General features: G+C 45.1%; 1 protein-coding gene across 1 annotated transcript; it reads left to right on the top strand.

The window, feature by feature from the left end:
* Positions 1-14,580: 14,580 nt before the first annotated feature.
* Positions 14,581-15,144, top strand: LOC101523988 (dual specificity protein phosphatase 14-like). The gene has a single exon (XM_012931422.2). It carries the CDS (start codon positions 14,581-14,583, stop codon positions 15,142-15,144), a length of 564 nt encoding a protein of 187 aa, XP_012786876.1.
* The last annotated feature ends 3,059 nt before the right edge of the window (positions 15,145-18,203 follow it).

Below are 18,203 nucleotides of genomic sequence, written 5' to 3'. Positions count from 1 at the left end.
GCCCAGCCCTTGCTGTTATTGGCATTTGGGGAATGAACCAACATATTGAGGATTTCATTCCCTTTGTTACTCTGATTTCCTAGTAGATGAAAGTAAATAAACATGAAGGGGAAAAAATTAAGGCAAAGTTGGAAAACAATAGCAGTAAGAAATAGGGGTGATGGGCCCGGCAGCGTGGCCTAGCGGCTAAAGTCCTCATCTTGAACGCCCCAGGATCCCATATGGGCGCCGGTTCTAATCCCGGCAGCTCCACTTCCCATCCAGCTCCCTGCTTGTGGCCTGGGAAAGCAGTCGAGGATGGCCCAATGCATTGGGACCCTGCACCCGCATGGGAGACCCAGAAGAGGTTCCTGGTTCCCGGCTTCAGACTGGCGCAGCACCAGCCGTTGCGGCTCACTTGGGGAGTGAATCATCGGATGGAAGATCTTCCTCTCTGTCTCTCCTCCTCTCTGTATATCTGACTGTAATAAAATTATAAAAAAAAAAAAAAGAAAAGAAATAGGGGTGAGAGGCCCAGTGCTAATGGCTGAAGTCCTTCCCTTGCATGTGCCAGGATCCTATATGGTGCCACTTCTAATCCTGGCAGCTCTACTTCCCATCCAGTTCCCTGCCTGTGGCCTGGGAAAGCAGTCGAGGACAGCCCAAAGCCTTGGGACCCTGCACCTGCATGGGAGACCCTGAAGATCTCCTGGCTCCTGACTTCAGATCAGCTCAGCTTTGGCCGTTGTGGTCACTTGGGGAGTGAATTATTGAATGGAAGATCTTCCTCTCTACCTCTCATTCTCTCTGTATATCTGACTTTCCAATAAAAAAAAAGAAAGACCTTAAACTGAAAGTCTGTAGTTGAAAAGAGTGATGATATTTATCCTAATACTAGAGGAGACAGATATTAGAATGTATGTACTCAATTGTTAAAAGAAAAAAGAAAAAACTGACTTTCTCATTTGAGTTACAGAGAGAAAATGGGAGAGAGTGCTGGTTCATTTCCCAAATGGCTGAAATGGCCTGGGCTGGGTCAGGCTGAAGCCAGGAACCAGGAACTCCATGCAGGTCTCCCAGGTAGGTGTTAAAGGCCCAAGTACTTGGACCATCATCCCCATAGCATCAGCAGGGAGCTCGTTCAGAAGCACAGCTGGCACTGGGATGGTACCTGTATGGGATGCAGATATCATAGACAGAGGTTTTAGTGTCTATACCACAGTTCTGGCCACTCCAGCAGATCTCTGTAGAGGCCAAGTAAAAGAGCGCTATGGAAGCACCAAAGATGGAATCTATGACTTGGAGGGCAAGGTAGTGAGAGATTTTCTGGAGGCAGTAATATTCATGCTGTGCGGTGAAGGACAAATAGGAAAAGACAAATAAAGCCTGTCTTCTGGTTGGAGAGTTAGCCAGGGCCTCTTATGTCTCATTTACCAGGATATTCCTGCAGTACCTAGTCTAGAACCATTTGTACTTAAGATGTATTTTTGTTTTCTATGTTAATTAAAAAGAGTGTTCACTGGTAGTAATTGAAGTGCAAAAGTTGGTAGTCTTCAGCAAGCTGGATGCAGGGTGGATCCCCTGGGGAGGCTCAAGGAGCACTGTCAGGGAGTCAGTCCCTGGCCAAGGAGCAAGGTCTGCCTGACAGGGGAAAGAAGAGTAACCCAGTGGGTAAGTTAGTGGGTTAAGGATTAACTAGAGTTCTATTGTTGTCTCCTTTGTTTCTAAGGCACCAAGGAGAGAGAGGGAGTGGAATGGAGACAGGAGGAGTGTGGGGGAAGATATTCCAATTATGAGTGTGTGAATGAAGGGGGGGGGCAGCCAAAGCCTTCTGGGCAGTATTAAGGACTGTTAATAAGATTATAGGAGGCTATTGTTTTGCACTGATGTTTGCACTGGGGCCCAAATGGCCAGGCTAAAGAACAAAATGGAGTCATCCAAGCTGAAGTACCATGTCACCATGCAAAAACCAATCTAATCTTATAGAAATAAGAACTAGAGAGATAACAGCCAAATTTCATAAACAGGCTAGTTTGAACTGCCATTAAAACTGAAATGAAATTTCCTTTGCTGTAATTGTTGCACTAAAGAAGTAAACCAAAATGATGATGGCTAGCTAGTTATTTTCATTAAATATGTTTTTAAGCCCAGTTTCTCTTTCTGCACCTTCTGGGACTCCCATTACTCTTACATTTAGCCTTTTAATAATGTTTTTCAGCTTTTGAATACTTTTTTTTTTTTTAGCTTTACCCAGCTCTGCTTCCAGCTTTTTGTTTGTTTCATCCTGGTGACAGGAAATATCTTCCAATTCTGAGATTTTCTCTTCTGCTTCTTTCATTCTATTTAGGAGATTCTCCACTGTACTTTTAATTTGCTTCACTGTATTCTTAATTCTGATATATCAGCTTTCTTTTGATTCATTTCTTGCGTGACATATTCCTTAAATTCCTTGAATTCTTGTATTACAGGCTTTTCATTGTTGATAAGAAGTTTTATAACAAGTGTTTTGAATTCTGTATCCCCCATTTTCTAGATGTCTTCCTCAGTTAATTCTGAAGTTGGCAAAGGCTTTTGTTTCTCTGCAGGGGGGTCTTCAGTAATATTCTTTATGCCTTTGTCTCTTCTTTTGCTTTTGGTCAAAGACTAGTTAGCAGAGTCTTCTCCTTGGGGCAGTTTCCTTTTTTTTTTTATTACATTGCATTATGTGACACAGTTTTATAGGCACTGGGTTTCCTCCACCTTGTTGCATTACCACAGTTCAAATTCAGTTGAGATTCTTTCATTGCAAGCATATACCAAGCATAAAGTCCAGCATCTTATTGTCCAGATAAGTTTCTTGGGGAAGACCATCTCTGGTCTGAAGGTAGAGTCGGCAGAGTATCATCCCGATCAATTAAGAGCCCCGACATTACATCAGTAACAATTTATAATGTTATGGAATTAGTTGACATAGTATTGAGTAACCAATATGTTAAAAGAGAAAAAAAAAAAAAAGAATGCAAGTTCTAAATCACATCCTGTGACTTCTACATTGACATTTCAATTATTAGTTTATATACAACCGGGTTCTATACACCTTAAAATGGCTATAGATTACTATTCAGCTGTCTCATGTCCATTTTAATTTTAGTATTTAGCAGTTTATAGTGTTGAAGCATGATTTTGCTGAACCTGGCTGTGTTTCGGGTAGTCTAACTCTATAACTCTAACAAGACATATGTCAACAGTTTAGGTGAACAGTTTTTAGGAGGGGTGTGCAGAAAGATCTTCAATACTCCAATGAGGAGTAACTAATCTTTGTGTCCCACCCAGTGAGTTATAAGTGCATCCCCGCTGACCGTTTCCTGTCTGTTTCTAAGCTTTCCTTGTTGTTCTCTATCTATTCTAGTTTGTTTGTTTGTTTTGAGGGGTTTCTGGAACAATTCTGATGGTCATTGCCAGAGAAGGTGCGGACCCAAAGTCGGAATCAGGCAAGGACCAGAGAAAGCTTCTCTCCCTAGTCCTGAAGAAAGTTTACTGTTCTTCTGTTTCTGCGGACCGCTCAGTGCTCCTGGTTGTTGTTCCGATGACCTTGGATCCTGAAAGGCAGGATTTGGACTTCTTCCATCCCATGTGGTAGATCCAAATGGGGGTGGGTAACCTCAGAGTTCTTGGCCTCTGAAGGCACTCCATTTCCCCGTGGTCTCCTTGGCAGTTGGGATGTGGTCCTCGGTGATCGTACTGATAGTCCTCGGTGAGGATCTGGAAGTCTTCAGGGTTGAGATACAAGCCTCCTCCTGTCCCCCTGCTCCACTCTGGGGTCCCCTCCTGCTCTATGCATATGACCTCCTGTTAAGAGGTTGTTAGGATTGCTCCTGATTTGGGGCAGGTTTCTAAACTGTGTCACCCATAGGTCTACAGTTCGATTTTACTTATTGCGGTTGGTACATGACTCTTAATTTGCAGTCACTTATGCCACTCCTCCAGCGAGTTCCAGGTCTGGGATCTTATGTTAGATTTCCACCATGGTCTCCACAGCCCTAGCTCCTGGCTTACCAGTCTCCACCTTCTGTGATGTTGTGCTGAGGTTGCACTGTTGTCTCTGCAACCTTTCTCCCACTTCCAGTTGGAGCAGGTCCCAGAATTAGGGAGACACCAGGTGTTCTATATAGCTAGGTTGTTGGTGGTGTTGATCTTGCTGGAACCTGTTGGCCGTTAGGTCTGATTCCACACAGACCTATTTTTACCCATACGATGCCACAGTCGGTATTATTTTCCTGTGGGACCAGTAAAATGCACTGAGCTCAGTGAGTTTACTCCCAGCTCAGTGCATGCGCAGCTCACTATTGTCCCTGTAGTCTTTTTCTTGTTTTAAAGATTTATTTCATTTGGGTCTGGCGTGGTAGCCTAGCAGCTAAAGTCCTCACCTTGCACACGCTGGGATCCAATATGGGCGCAAGTTCTAATCCTGGCAGCCCCACTTCTCATCTTGCTCCATGCTTGTGTCCTAGGAAAGCAGTCGTGGATGGCCCAAAGCCTTGGGACCCTGCACCCATGTGGAAAACCCAGAAGAGGCTTTGGGCTCCTGGCTTTGGATCAGCTCAGCTCTGGCTATTGTGGCTGCTTGGGAAGTGAATCAACAGACAGAAGATCTTCCTCTCTGTCTCTTCTCTTTGTAATTCTGACTTTCCAATGAAAATTTTAAAATCTTTTTTCACATGTTTTTTAATAATCTTGCTTAGTTGATTAGGGCACAAAGGGTCAAGGGTTACAGGAAAGTGGGTAATACCATTACTTCCACAGTAATATCATCATTTTTTCCCCTGTTTCTGGGGTCAGGGGAGAAACAAAGGGAAAAGCCCCACCTAGCCTCCCACCCATCCCAGGTCCCAAATGTGAGGCACACTCCGAGGGTCTTTCTCGAGTAGTTCAACTGTTCTGAATTGCTGCCAATCTCGCCTTTCCAAGTGCGATGAAACCTATTCAGCATCCACTGGCTGACATAGTTCCTTCATGGCTGGGGTTCTGATACCAGCAGTTCAGTTGGAGGGATCTCCAAAGAAGCTGGATGGGAAGCAGGGCCACCATGACATGAACTAGCACCCATATAGAATTCCGGTGTGTGGAAGGCAAGGACTCCAGCCACTAAGTATCGTGCTAGGCCTGCTTTGCAGCTTTAATTTATGGCAAAATGGGAACTCAGTCAAACTAGATAAATCTAGTTTGTAAGCACATGCGCAGAGAGCCCGTAAGTGTGCAATTCCCAGATGTCATTCACAGATCTCAGCGCTGAGCATCCTGACTGCAGCATTGGGCAACGCCCCTCATGCTTTAGCACAAAAGCCCCACACCAGGGGAAAAGGTCCTATGTGCTCTTTCAACTGGCCTGTTTCTTCCTTGGAGAAGACTTCCATCAACTTTGCCTTGTTAACCCTAATTTTGTCTCTCTGCACTAGAATTCATTCCTCTGTTTACAAAAAGGAGCAGTGACAAAACTTCCTTCCAGAGTGACAAAGACAGAATTAGGGAAGAGAGAAGCGGGAAGATGAAAGAGAAGAAGGAAGGGGAGAAGGAAAAAGGGAATAGAGAGAAATTTAAGAAGTCTTTGACCTGCTTTGCCATGGCTTTCTCTTCCTGGTTTGGAACCCAAAGGCTCAAAAGATTTCCCTTATCCTTAGGATGAATTTTTCTTTTTCAGTTGAAGGGAGTTGGAACAGTCTGTATTTCAAAACAGTCTTTAAGTAAAAGATAAGGAAAAAGTTGTGACATAGGCTAAATCTAGATACAAAAGTCAAAGGATGGAAGGGAAGAGATAAGGGAAGCTCATCAGTTAAAGGCTGCTAGCCACAGCCCATCAAAGAGTGTTTCACATTCCTGAATGTAGATGAAAGCCTTGCCTTACAGCCCCAGATGGACAAGTCTCAGGCAGTCTAGAAGCTACAAGTACTTTTTCTTCTTCTAAGAATTGTCCTCCAGTCCTTAAAATGTCCCTGCTTTGTGTTGTCCTGTCCCCCTTAACTATAGCCACTCTAAATGCAGTGTGCACAGTTTGAGCTTCATGTTTCCCTGTTGTTCATTGTGAAGATGTCCTTGCTCCTTTGGTCAGTCAGATGTTCTTCCAAGTGTTATTTAACCTCATGCCGATAGTTGCAAAACTTGTCCCAGGGCCTGACTAGCAACTATCATAGCTTGATGAACCCTTTCATTTCAGAGCACTCTCAGTCCCAAAAATTTTAGCATAATATAACAAAATAAAATGTAATACATATTGGTATACTTCTCGTGTCATGTGTACATGGGAGAGTAGGGGTGAGCTAAAGACAAAATTGGTCAGTTTTTCCATTTCTGACCTTGCTGTTGCATAGGGCTGAGTTTGAGCTCATGCATTTGGGGCCTCTGGGACTCAGACTCCCTACTTTGGTTTGGATGTGGTTCCCCACATCCGTGTGTTGGAGGCTTGGTCCTCAATGTGAGAATGTTGGGAGAAGTAGGGCAAGTGGGAGGTCTTTCTTTCAACTGAGAGAAATGTCTTTCTCTGAAGGGATTTAGATGGTTCTCACACAACCCTTTGGTAATTCTTGAGGGTTGTTTTAATAGTCTGAGCCTTGGTTTTCTGATTTGCCTATTTGTAAGGTCATTTGTTCACCTGCATGAGCTCCCATCATTGCCATCAGGAGGCAGAGAAAAAGGTAGGCCTTGGTGAGAAACTAACACATTGTTTGGACTTTCAGTACCCAAAGTTGTGAGATAAATAAACCCCTCTTCATTATAAACTTAACCTGCCTCAGATATTTCATTATAGGGAAGTGTTGTGCCTGGGTCTGCTATGGCAGAGAGTGGCAGCCACCACTCACTGCTAGACGTTGAAGCCACTGAAGGGCACCTGCTACCAGCCACTTGTTGCAGAAGCAGCAAGATGCCACAGTGGGGACAACTAGCCACGCAGCAGGGACATGTCACGATTCTGCTGGGGCAGTGTCAGCCATCAGTAAAATGTCACAGCTCCATTCGCAACATGGCGGCAGGACTGGTAGTGGCTCAGCCCAGGCTTGGCAGCAGGCTCTGGTCTCTCAGCCTCAGGTCTATCCCAAATGAACCAGCAGGAATCGAACTTGGACGCAAGCACACAAGGGAGATTTATTCAGACTCAAGCTTGGGCCGCCAACTGCCACCAAGGCAGTGGTCCTTGGTTGAGAGAGCCCCAAAGTATAAAAATCACAGGATTCTTATACAGTTCAGGGGGATTCCACAGTACACTTATGATTGGTTAACTATATTTCAGTAGGTCAGAATTGTAACTATCAATCTTTCATTTACATGGAGTGTTATCTCAAGGAGACCTTTTGATTGGTTAGCTATGTCTTGGCCAGTCAGAATTGTAACTATCAATCCCTCATTTACATAGTCTTATCTCTTCAGGGAGACCTTGCCTTAAGGCCACCTAGGCTGAGCAGATGGAGTCTCTTAAGGTAATTGGGATTCTAAGGTCTTTCATTGTTTTTTTTTTTTTTTTAAAGATTTATTTATTTTTATTACAAAGTCAGATATGCAGAGAGGAGAGACAGAGAGGAAGATCTTCTGCCCAATGATTCACTCCCCAAGTAAGCCACAATGGCCGGTGCTGTGTCGATCCAAAGCCAGGAACCTGGAACCTCTTCTGGGTGCAGGGTCCCAAAGCCTTGGGCCGTCCTCGACTGCTTTCCCAGGCCACAAGCAGAGAGCTGGATGGGAAGTGGAGCTGCTGGGATTATAATTGGCGTCCATATGGGATCCCGGGGCGTGTTCAGGGTGAGGACTTTAGCTGCTAGGCCACGCTGCTGGGCCCTTTCATTGTTTTTCAGAAGTAAAACTAATACTAGTCATTTATAGATTCATGCTTCCTGTTTCCCTGAGCTGGGATAGAAAGGTTACTTCTTTGATTATCTGGGACTGTTGTCCTAGGAAGAAGGGAACAGAAGTCCCCTGTTCTTAGCAGTCTCCAAGAGTTTCCCTACTTGTTTCCTGTTGCACAATGCAAGTCCCCTGTTCTTAGCAGTCTCCAAGAGTTTCCCTACTTGTTTCCTGTTGCACAATGCATTAGCCCATTCTTACTCAGGCATCCTCCTTCCAGGCAGTACTGGATACCTTCTATCCCAGGATGGCTATACTTAGGCTGTCTTCCAAAGCCAGCAAACAGTAGTCAAAACAGTTGCTTCCTTTGTATGAACAATACTAAACACAATATGGGGTTCTGTGGCTGCCCCATTTCTGGAGTGAGTGATTGATACATAGCATTTAGTTTTAAATTTCCCACAACATGAATGTGCCATCAGCCTCCCTTCTCAGTTCCTCAATATAGTTTAATAAGCTTCTCTCAGGGCAGGTCCTATTGCTATAGATAGGCAGGTAGCTAGTGAGTGACAAGAGCTGAGGATTACCAACACCCAAGCTAAATGCATTGCTTAAATCCCATCACCTTCTATGCCAATTCAGCATGGCTGATTCCTGGAAAACCCATTCATATACCTAAGTTTCACTTTCCTTCATGTACCAGATGTTATGACACTTTCCTGCATGCTACCACATGTGTTGTAGCCCCATTTTTTTTTTTTTTTTTTAAGATTTACCTGTTTTTATTGGAAAGGTAGATTGACAGGAGAGACAGAGGGAAAGATTCTTCATCTGTTGGTTCAATCCCCAATGGCTGCAGCCAATCCAAAGCCAGGAACCAGGAACCTCTTCCAGGTCTCCCACATGGGTGCAGGATCCCAAGGTTTTGGGCCATTCTCTACTGCTTTCCCAGGCCACAAACAGCTGAATGGGAAGTGGAGCAGCTGGAATAAGAACCAGTGCTCATATGGAATCTGGGCGCATGCAAGGTGAGGACTTTAGCCCTAGGTTACCACGTTGAGCCCTGCAGCCCCATCTTAAGCTCTTTAGACTATGAACTTCATCCTATAAAAAGGATCTTGGACCCAGCACAATGGCTCAATTGGCTAATCTTCTATACCTTTAAGTCCCAGGATCCCATATGGGCTCTTTGTTCCTATCCTGGCTGCTCCACTTCCCATCCAACTCTCTGCTTGTGGCCTGGGAAAGCCATAGAGGATGGTCCAAAGCCTCGGGACCCTGTACTCACATTGGAGATCCAGAAGAAGCTGCTAGCTCCTGGCTTCATATTGGCTCAGCTCTAGTCATTGCAGCCATTTGGGAAGTGAACCAGCAGATAGAAGATGTTTCTGTCTCTCCTCTCTCTGTAAATTTGCATAGCCAATAAAAACAAATTAATCTTTAAAGGAAAAAGACTCCAGCCTGGTGGAGACAATTTTCTGTCATATTGTTGATACATACACTCACACTTGAATTATCCCTTTCCTTTTGAATGATTCCTGCCCCGTGCTCTGTGTCTCCTAGCTGTATTCCTGCTGCAGGGAATTTGAAGGTCTTTTTCAGTAGAGCAAGAACTGAGAAAAAGGTACAATTAAGTGCTTGGTAAGCACAATAATTCAGGTAAGCGAAACAATAGCTAACAACCAAAAGAGGATGGGAACAAAGCTCCTCAGAAGGCCAGCTTGCTCAGGATTAAACAAAAAGGCAACAGAAGGGTATGACTGATAAGTTCTTTGCATTCTCATGATAAACTGAAAACTCAAAAGGATGAGATGGCCCTTTGTCTTGCTGAAAATACTAACTGGGCAGGAACAAGCATTTTTTTAAAGTTTTAAATTAAAGCAGCTCCCCGCTTTTCTTATTCCAACAAGGACTAGACCCCTCAACTACCTGTTAGTTCATCCAGCCATTACAATGCAGAGGATAAAGCTGTCAGTTGGCAGGTCCACCTCTCATATCATTGCTTCTAATACTGCTGTGATCTCCATTTCTCCTGAGCTGTTTGACTCCAGGCTCCTCATTTCTGATCTTGCTCACTGGTATTACATCTGGGAAGGTAGCAGACAAGATAGCCCAAGGACTTGGATACCTAATACACATACATGGGAGACCCAGGAATTCCAAGTTCTTGGCTTTGGCCTAGCCAACCCCTAACTACTGTGATCATCTGCAGAATGAATTGGTGTTTGGAAGATCTCTATTCTTTCTCTCTCAAACAAATGAATAAATGAACATTAAATTTAAGAAGAATTGTGGAAAATGCGATCAAAAGGTCCAGGTGAGGTAGCCTAGTAGTTAAAGTTCTTGCCTTCCATGTGCCAGAATCCCTATGGGTACCAATTCATGTCCTGGGGGGGCCACTTCTCTTAGAGCGTATTGACTGGGAAAGTAATTGAAGATTGTCCAAAATCTTGGGACCCGGAACCCACGTTGGAGATCCAGAACAAGCTCCTGGCTCCTGGCTTCTGATCATCTCAGCTCTGGCTATTGTGGACACTTAGGGAGTGAACCAGCAGATATGTTATATGTGACTGAGTCAATGATTTGACTCAGGTATTGTAAGTGGGGAATGTTGGGCCCGGCGGCGTGGCCTAGTGGCTAAAGTCCTCGCCTTGAAAGCCCCGGGATCCCATATGGGCACCGGTTCTAATCCCGGCAGCTCCACTTCCCATCCAGCTCCCTGCTTGTGGCCTGGGAAAGCAGTCGAGGACGGCCCAATGCATTGGGACCCTGCACCCACATGGGAGACCTGGAAGAGGTTTCTGGTTCCTGGTTGCCGGCATCGGATCAGCGCGTACCGGCCCATTGCGGCTCACTTGTGGAGTGAATCATCGGATGGAAGATCTTCCTCTCTGTCTCTCCTCCTCTGTGTATATCTGACTTTGTAATAAAATAAATAAATCTTATAAAAAAAAAAAATAAGTGGGGAATGTTATAGGGTTCAGCCAGTGATAGCCAGTACCCATTGACAGTGGGAAATTGAAATGTGGCCACAAGAAAAAAAAAGAAAAAGCAATGTGGCCATGTACCCTACCCTTGAAAGGTAACATTTAGGATTGAAATGACAGAAGGATTTAATTTGCTTTTTGCTTTCTGTATTTTGCTTGCGGAAAAGGACAGTGAAGGACAGTTATGTTTAGGGTTCCTTCCCTGTTTATGTTTATGGTTCCCCCTCCCTGTTTATGTTTAGGGTTCCCCTTCCCTGTTTATGTTTATGGTTTCCCTTCCCTGTTCATGGTTATGGTTTTATGGTTTTATGATTTTAGCCTTGGTTTAGCCTTTAAAAAGGATGCTATACCATGACTGGGGGTCGATGCCTAGCCTCCTGCGTGAGGACCTGGCCCCGGCCCCAGCGTGCTGGTGATCGAATAAAGCCTCTTGCTTTTGCATCAAGTCTCGTCTTCGGTGGTCATTGGGGAAACTCACTCTCTGGAGACAGATGGTAAGGTGTTCCCTGATGGGGGGCCTTACACCCTCAGTCCTCAAGGTGGGTCCCAACAGTAATGGAATGTTAATTCCATCCTCAGCCACTTTCCGCACCCCCCACCTAGGTATTTGCTCCTGCCCACCTGTGACTCACCTATTATCTGAGAGGGGACTGTATTGCATTGTTGTGTAACCACTCCTCTCACAAGCCCCTTTTAAAAGGCCTGTGAAGCAGGGGCTCACTCTGTTCTGGTCAGGTTCTTCCATTGCTCTGCCGCATCCAGCACAGGTAAGCCTCTGAGCATTGTCCCTGTGTACTGCTTAGATGGGACAATGGATATAGCAATGTTATTTCTGGTTTGTGTACAATCAGGAGTTCCGGGAGAGGTGAGGCCTAGCAGTGATGGAATGTGGGCAGAGAAGCCAGGGAAAGGTGAATGTCTGAAGCTTTGTAAGTGTGTTCAGGTTATTTGTTGCATGTCTCTTAGGACTATTTGTTCCTCTTGGGGTTATGTTTGATTGGGTTACATTTGGTTGGATTGCCCTATGGACTTGCAACTTGCTATTTCTAGAGTGTTCTATTACCAAGCTTGGTTAATAAAGGCTCCTTAATAAACCTTAGACATGTGTGGTGTGATCTCGTTCACACCCTGTAACAGATAGATCTTTCTGTCTCAACTCTGTAAATCTGATTCCCAAATTAAAATAAATAAAGAAATCTTTAAAAAAGAAAGAAAAATAAAATGAAATCAAAAGTTTGTTTTGTCCTCCACTGCTTTCTCAGCCACAAGCAGGGACTGCATGGAAAGTGGAGCCGCCAGGATTAGAACCAGTGGGATCCTGTTGCATTCAAGGTGAGGATTTTAGCTACTAGGCCAGGATGCTGGGCCCTGATCTGGCTTTCTAATAAAAGTAAATCTTTTTAAAATAAGTTCATTTTGGTATACAAGTATTTTAGAGTCCATGCATACAAGGGTTCTTCACAATATTTATGAGGGGCCTGGGAGGTTATGTAACATATTAAGCCACTGCCAGCAATGCTGACATCCCATTTGTATGTTGTTTCAAGCCCTGGCTGCTCCAGTTTTGATCCAGCACCCTGCTAATGCACTCCGGGAGAGTAGCGGCTGATGGCCTGGGCCACCACCCACATGGGAGACCCGGATGAAGCTTCTGGCTTAGTCTGACTCAATGTTGTGTTGAGCAGAGCAGAAGTGACTTCACTAGCCTACCGCAGTGAATCTGACACTCCCATCTAAAAATGTTTGGAATGCCAAACCACCCTAACCTTTTCTATTGGCAAAAGGTCAACAACCATCACGATGAGTACCCAGACCTAATGTGTACAAACCCAGGAACTGTTGCTTTCTCCCATTACCCACACCTAATGTTGTAGGGTTTTTGACCCCAAATACGGCAGCAACCTCAATTCTTGTCTTGCAGGAAAGAAGAATTTTCATGTGGACACAGTTTAGTTTTAAAGCAAGATTTATTAGAAAGATTGAGAAAGGAGACTCCCGTCCTAGTGACAGGAGGGGACTCTGAGGTAGAAAGGACCCTTACCCCTGCCATAGTGGCAGGAGGAGAAGTGGAGAAAAAAAGAGACCCCAGTCCTCTGTCATAGTGGCAGGAGGAAAAGCAAGAGAGAAAAACCCAAATTAATGGTGGGGGAAGCACGTTTTAAAGGTTTACTTCAAAGGGGCTCTCCAAGGACAAAAAGAAATTCCTGGTCCCCCTGGTATCTGGCTTTGGGGCAAAAGACAAGACAGGTGTCAGATATTGGACATTCCTGGCCTTGGGATATGAGTCCAATCCCCTTTTTCAATGCTATAGAGACTAGCCTGAGGTCCTCCCACACAATGGCCGGAGATAATGGCTGATACTTCAGGTGGGGAATTGATATGCTAATGTCATCCTTGTCCCTTGGAATCCAAGACATGGTGGGGAAAATACTCCTTTATATTTGAGAAAAAATGATGTCTTGGGGACCCAGAATACCCTAACTACCTACTGCCCTCTCTCACTAAGACAGGTAAACACCCAATACTGTTTCTCCTAGGCCACTGTCTTCATTATGCAGTCACCCTACCATGTGGATGTGGTTCTGGACTGTCTCCACCAAGAAGCATCCCTTAGTCTCTCCCTTGATGAGCAAATCCCTTTGGGTGAACTAAAAGCCTCTCCCGATCATTTTGAACCTAACACTTAGCTGCAGTCATTGCTGCCTTTTGGGGATTGAACCAGTAAGATAAAAGTTTCTGCCTGATTCTGCATTTCAGATCCTCTCTGCCTTTCAAATGAATAATGTAAATTGTTTTAAAAAATAGTTCATTTTATAATTTTTTTTTTAATTTCTTATTTACAGTGAGGAGAGACAAAAGAAGGATCTTCCACCTGCTGGTTCACGGTCTGAGTAGCCACAATGAGCCAGGAGGCAAGAGTTTGCTCCAGGTCTCCCAGGTAAGTGCAGGGTCCCAAGGCTTTGGGCCATCCTCGACTGTTTTCCCAGGCCACAAGCAGGGAGCTGGATGGGAAGTGGAGCAGCCGGAATTACAACCAGAGGCCCTATGGGATCCTGGCACATATGAGGCAAGGACTTTTTACTTTTTAAAAAAGATTTATTGGGCTCGGCAGCGTGGCCTAGTGGCTAAGGTCCTTGCCTTGATCCCATATGACTGCTGGTTCTAATCCCGGCAGCTCCACTTCCTCTCTCTCTCTCCTCCTCTCAGTATATCTGACTTTGTAATAAAAACAAAATAAATCTTAAAAAAAAAAAAGATTTATTTATTTTAGTTATTTATTTTTTAATTTTTGCGGAAAGGCAGGTATACAGAGAGGAGGAGAGACAAAGGGGAAGATCTCTCTGAGGATTCACTCTCCAAGTGGCTGCAAAGGCTGGAGATGAGCCATTCTGAAGCCAGGAGCCAGGAGCCTCTTCCGGGTCTCCAAAGCAGGGTCCCAAGGTTTTCCCAGGCCACAGGCAGGGAGCTGGATGGGAAGCTGGGCTGCCGGGATTAGAACTGGTGCGTGCAAGGTGAAGACTTCAGCCATTAGGCTACTGCACCAGGCCCCCAAATAGCTTATTTTATAAAGACTTATACGGAGAAGCCGCGAACCACGCAGTGGGATGTAGCTCTGGAGCGGGTCCCCGGAGCCGATCTGACTGGCTGTGCCCACAGGAACCAGCTCGCTCAGGACCTTCACCCCGACCAAGGGCTACCTAACGTGTTCCCCGGAGCCCTCAGCAAGAAGGAGGCTGCCGTTCGGAGTCTTGCAGAACACTCACTGTTGCCCCGTGACCATACGCGTGTGTCTGCTGGCCTCTGCATGAGCTCCCGAGCTCACAGCAAGCTCCCACGGACTCTCGCGGCTCCTCGCATGGTTACCGATGGAGACGTGGGAGATATTGATCAGATCACCTCCTCACTCTTCCTTGGCAGAGGCAGTGTGGCCTCCAACCGGGACTTGCTGGAGTCTCGGCTCATTACGTGCATCGTGAATGCGAGCAGCAAGATCCCCAATTACTACTGGCCTCAGTTCGAGTACGTTAAAGTGTCTGTGGCTGACACGCCCCGTGCCCCCATTGGGCTGTACTTTGACACCGTGGCCGACAAGATCCACAGCGTGAACAGAGAGCAAGGGACTACCTTCGTGCACTGCTCTGCGGGGGTGAGCCGCTCGGCCACTCTGTGCATTGCTTACCTGATGAAATTCCACCACGTGTGCCTGCTGGAGGCTTACCGCTGGGTGAAAGCCCGGAGACCCGTCATCAAGCCCAACGTAGGCTTCTGGGAGCAGCTGATAGACTATGAGTGCCAGCTCTTCGGGAAGTCCACGGTTAAGATGGTGCAGACACCTTATGGCATAGAGCCAGATGTTTACGAGAAATAGTCCTGCCATCTGATGTCTTACTAATGCTCCCGCAGCCCAGGTGAGCAGTTCAATGGCTGACTTTTGATTCATCCTCAAGTCTTTCTACACCACAGGTGTTCAACTTTACTTTAACAAATAGGGAAGGGCAGGAATAAGGGGAATACATTTGCTGCTAGAAACTAGTATTTTGGAATAACATTTACAAAAAAGAAGAAAAAATCTTCAACGGGCTTTTGCTCATTTGTAACAGTTTAACCACCCAGTTGTGCTGGGAGTGTGGCACCTTTAGGCACCATGGCAGGTGTAGGAGGAGCTCAGTACAGAAATCCCTCTGGCTCCTGATTAAACCTGTGAGGACCAGCTTCGCCCCAGGTGGCTGACCAAACATGCTTAGGGAAGATGAATTCTGTAAGTTAAAATAAGCCTTTATTATTTAGTTAGGTAATTATAATGAAGCCTGCTACAAAGACCCTTTGAATCTGTTCCCCAGGGCATTAGCATGATTTCAAATAGCAAAAAAGACTTATGAAAATGTATATTGTGAAAAAGTATAAATAAGTAAAAATATGCTGTACTAAAATTAATTTATTCCTACATTCCATTTTCCATGTTTTGGGAAAAACTCATAATTGGTTTTAGAATTATTATTTTGAAAGATTTGTTTATTTTTATTGGAAAGGCAGATTTACAGAGAGGACGAGACAGAGAGGTCTTCTACCTATTGGTTCACTCCCCAGGTGGCTCCAACAGCCAGAGCTGAGCTGATCCGAAGACAGCAGTCAAGAACTTTGTCTGGGTCTCCTATGCGTGTGCAGGGTCCCAAGGTTTTGGGCCGTCCTTTTTTGATTCTGAATTTTCTGGATGATAATCCATCATTTTCTAGCATCCATTGTTGAGAAATTCAATGCTATACTAATTTTAGAACAATGTATATGCTTTTTTTTTTTTCTTGGAAAACCTACAGAGTTGTCTCTCTGTTTGTTTGTGTTAAAAAATTTGAAAAAAAAATAAAACAGATGTATTTATTTATTGAAAGACAGGTACAGAGTGAGATGATTAGGGAGAGGTAGTGACAAGGAGAGGTGCTGCATCAGCTGCTTCTGTCTGCAGATTACCACTTTGGCTTGATCTGAGCAAGGCCAAGGTGCCAGGAACTCCATCCCAGTCGCCAATGTAGGTGGCAGGGGCCATCTTCCACTCTCTTCAAGTTGATGTGTCTCAGTGTTAGCATTTGCTGCAGGGCGTGAGCGAGATCTGCCAGGTAAGTCTAGGGTGTATTAAGGAGTCTTTATTAACCAGGTTTGGTGATTTTAAAAAAAAGCCCACTAGAAATTAGCAAATGACAAATCCTTGTGATAATCTGGTCTGAATCAAAACCTTGAGAACAAATGGTCGTTACCCTGAAGTCTATGCATTAAACTGAAGACCTATGTCCCAGCTTCCCCAGGAATAGAAGTTATCCTGAGACCTAGAAACAGTCAAAAAGCATTCACCTTTCCTTGGCTTCTCTGCCCATATTCCATTACTGTTAGGCCTCACCTTTCCTGGAGCGTACATATTAGAAATACAAAGCATCTTAGCATTGCTGTCTTCACTGTCCCACCCAAGCAGTGAACAGAGGGTGAGGAATATAGACTCTGTCCTCTCTGTACTACTCCCTCTCAGGTTCCAGGTGATAGGTTAGCCAGTGTCACAGACGGGCAGATGGGAACACCTAGGTGATCACGGGGGAGAGGCTTACAAGCTTGAGACCCTGAACTAGCTACCTACGCCACAACAGTATTTTTCAGACTATTTGAGCAAGCAATGATTCTCTTTTAGACTGGAGCATTAGCCTTCACTTCTGGGAAACATTTCTTGTGCTGGGAACGCTTAGAAGAACATGTTAAAGTTCCCACACTGTTCTTTAATCCTATCATCTTTAATCTCATCATCATTAAAATTTTTCTCTTTTTTTTAAGGTAGGCCATGGGAGTAGGGGTGAAGAGGGGGGAGCAGGAAGGGAAACATCCACCTTGGTAGCAGGATGAGGGCTGCCAGGGCAGGGAAGGGAAGAGACGGAGAAGGAGGGGCTATTATGTTAAATTTTCAAAGGTATGTCTTATTCTCTGATTTTTCTCCTTGATTTTCCATCTTCCCTACCCATCTCCCTCTGTTTCTTCCTTAGAGGAGCTGAACCTTACTGTACAGTGTAAAATCCTACCTCCCTCAGGATATTAATTTACTCTTCGAAATTTCCTTCTCCTGCCTGTTAGCATCTCTGTTTCCTTGGTGTTCTGCTTCTCTTCTCCAGTGTATTTATTTGGATCTGTGGCTTTACTTTTGGAAGCTTTCCTCAAAGATATGGTAATCCTCACTTGTTTGCTCAGATTTTTAACTGAATTGCGGCACAGCTGAGTGGAAGCTGTGTGTGAGTGGGCAGGGCTTGTCGGCCTGTGAGCTTGTTTTTAGATTGACTGCCAGCCCTTGTGTGTGGGTGTACATGTGGTCTCTCAAATGTCATAGACAGGTATTTTCTCTAGGCTGTTGGCTTCTCTGGAGACTTGGCTCTCATCCCCTGCCTGGGAATTCAAAGTGTTGCTGTTGCTGCTGTAATTGAGGGCAGGGAACAGGACTCCAAGGGGATCTCACAGTTCAGCAGGTCCTCACCCTCCCTCTAACTGCCCAGGGTCCTTGAACCTCCTCTGTTTGTGTCTGCCTGATAAAGCACTCAGGGCAGTGGGGGGTGGGGTGGCTGCCTGCTGGAAGGAGTGACTTATTCTGGGGCTAAAGCTAACTGCTTTCTCAGTCTTCAAACACTCCCACTGTTTTCAATGCCTTTCCTCCCCGTGCCTTGTGGAGTTTGGGGGTGCAGTTCTGGACCTATCTGGGCTGTGGTATGTTTCCTGTGAGCAGCTCACCCTCACAGTGTGGCCTTCCCTGCTCTACCAACTTAATTATCATTCCTCCCTCTGCTTTTTTTTTTTTCTGTGTAGTGAATTTGAGGGGGCAGATGTTTCCTGGTATTTTTTTAAAGAGGGGTGCGTGTTTGTTTCTTGCTTTAAGCTAGATGGAGCTCTTTTTTTGGGGGTGTTTTT

This window comes from Ochotona princeps, chromosome 11, assembly GCF_030435755.1.
Source record: "Ochotona princeps isolate mOchPri1 chromosome 11, mOchPri1.hap1, whole genome shotgun sequence".
Classification (NCBI taxonomy): Eukaryota; Metazoa; Chordata; class Mammalia; order Lagomorpha; family Ochotonidae; genus Ochotona; species Ochotona princeps.
Note: the sequence above shows the minus strand (reverse complement) of the source record. Positions and strands in the feature narration are given on the sequence as shown.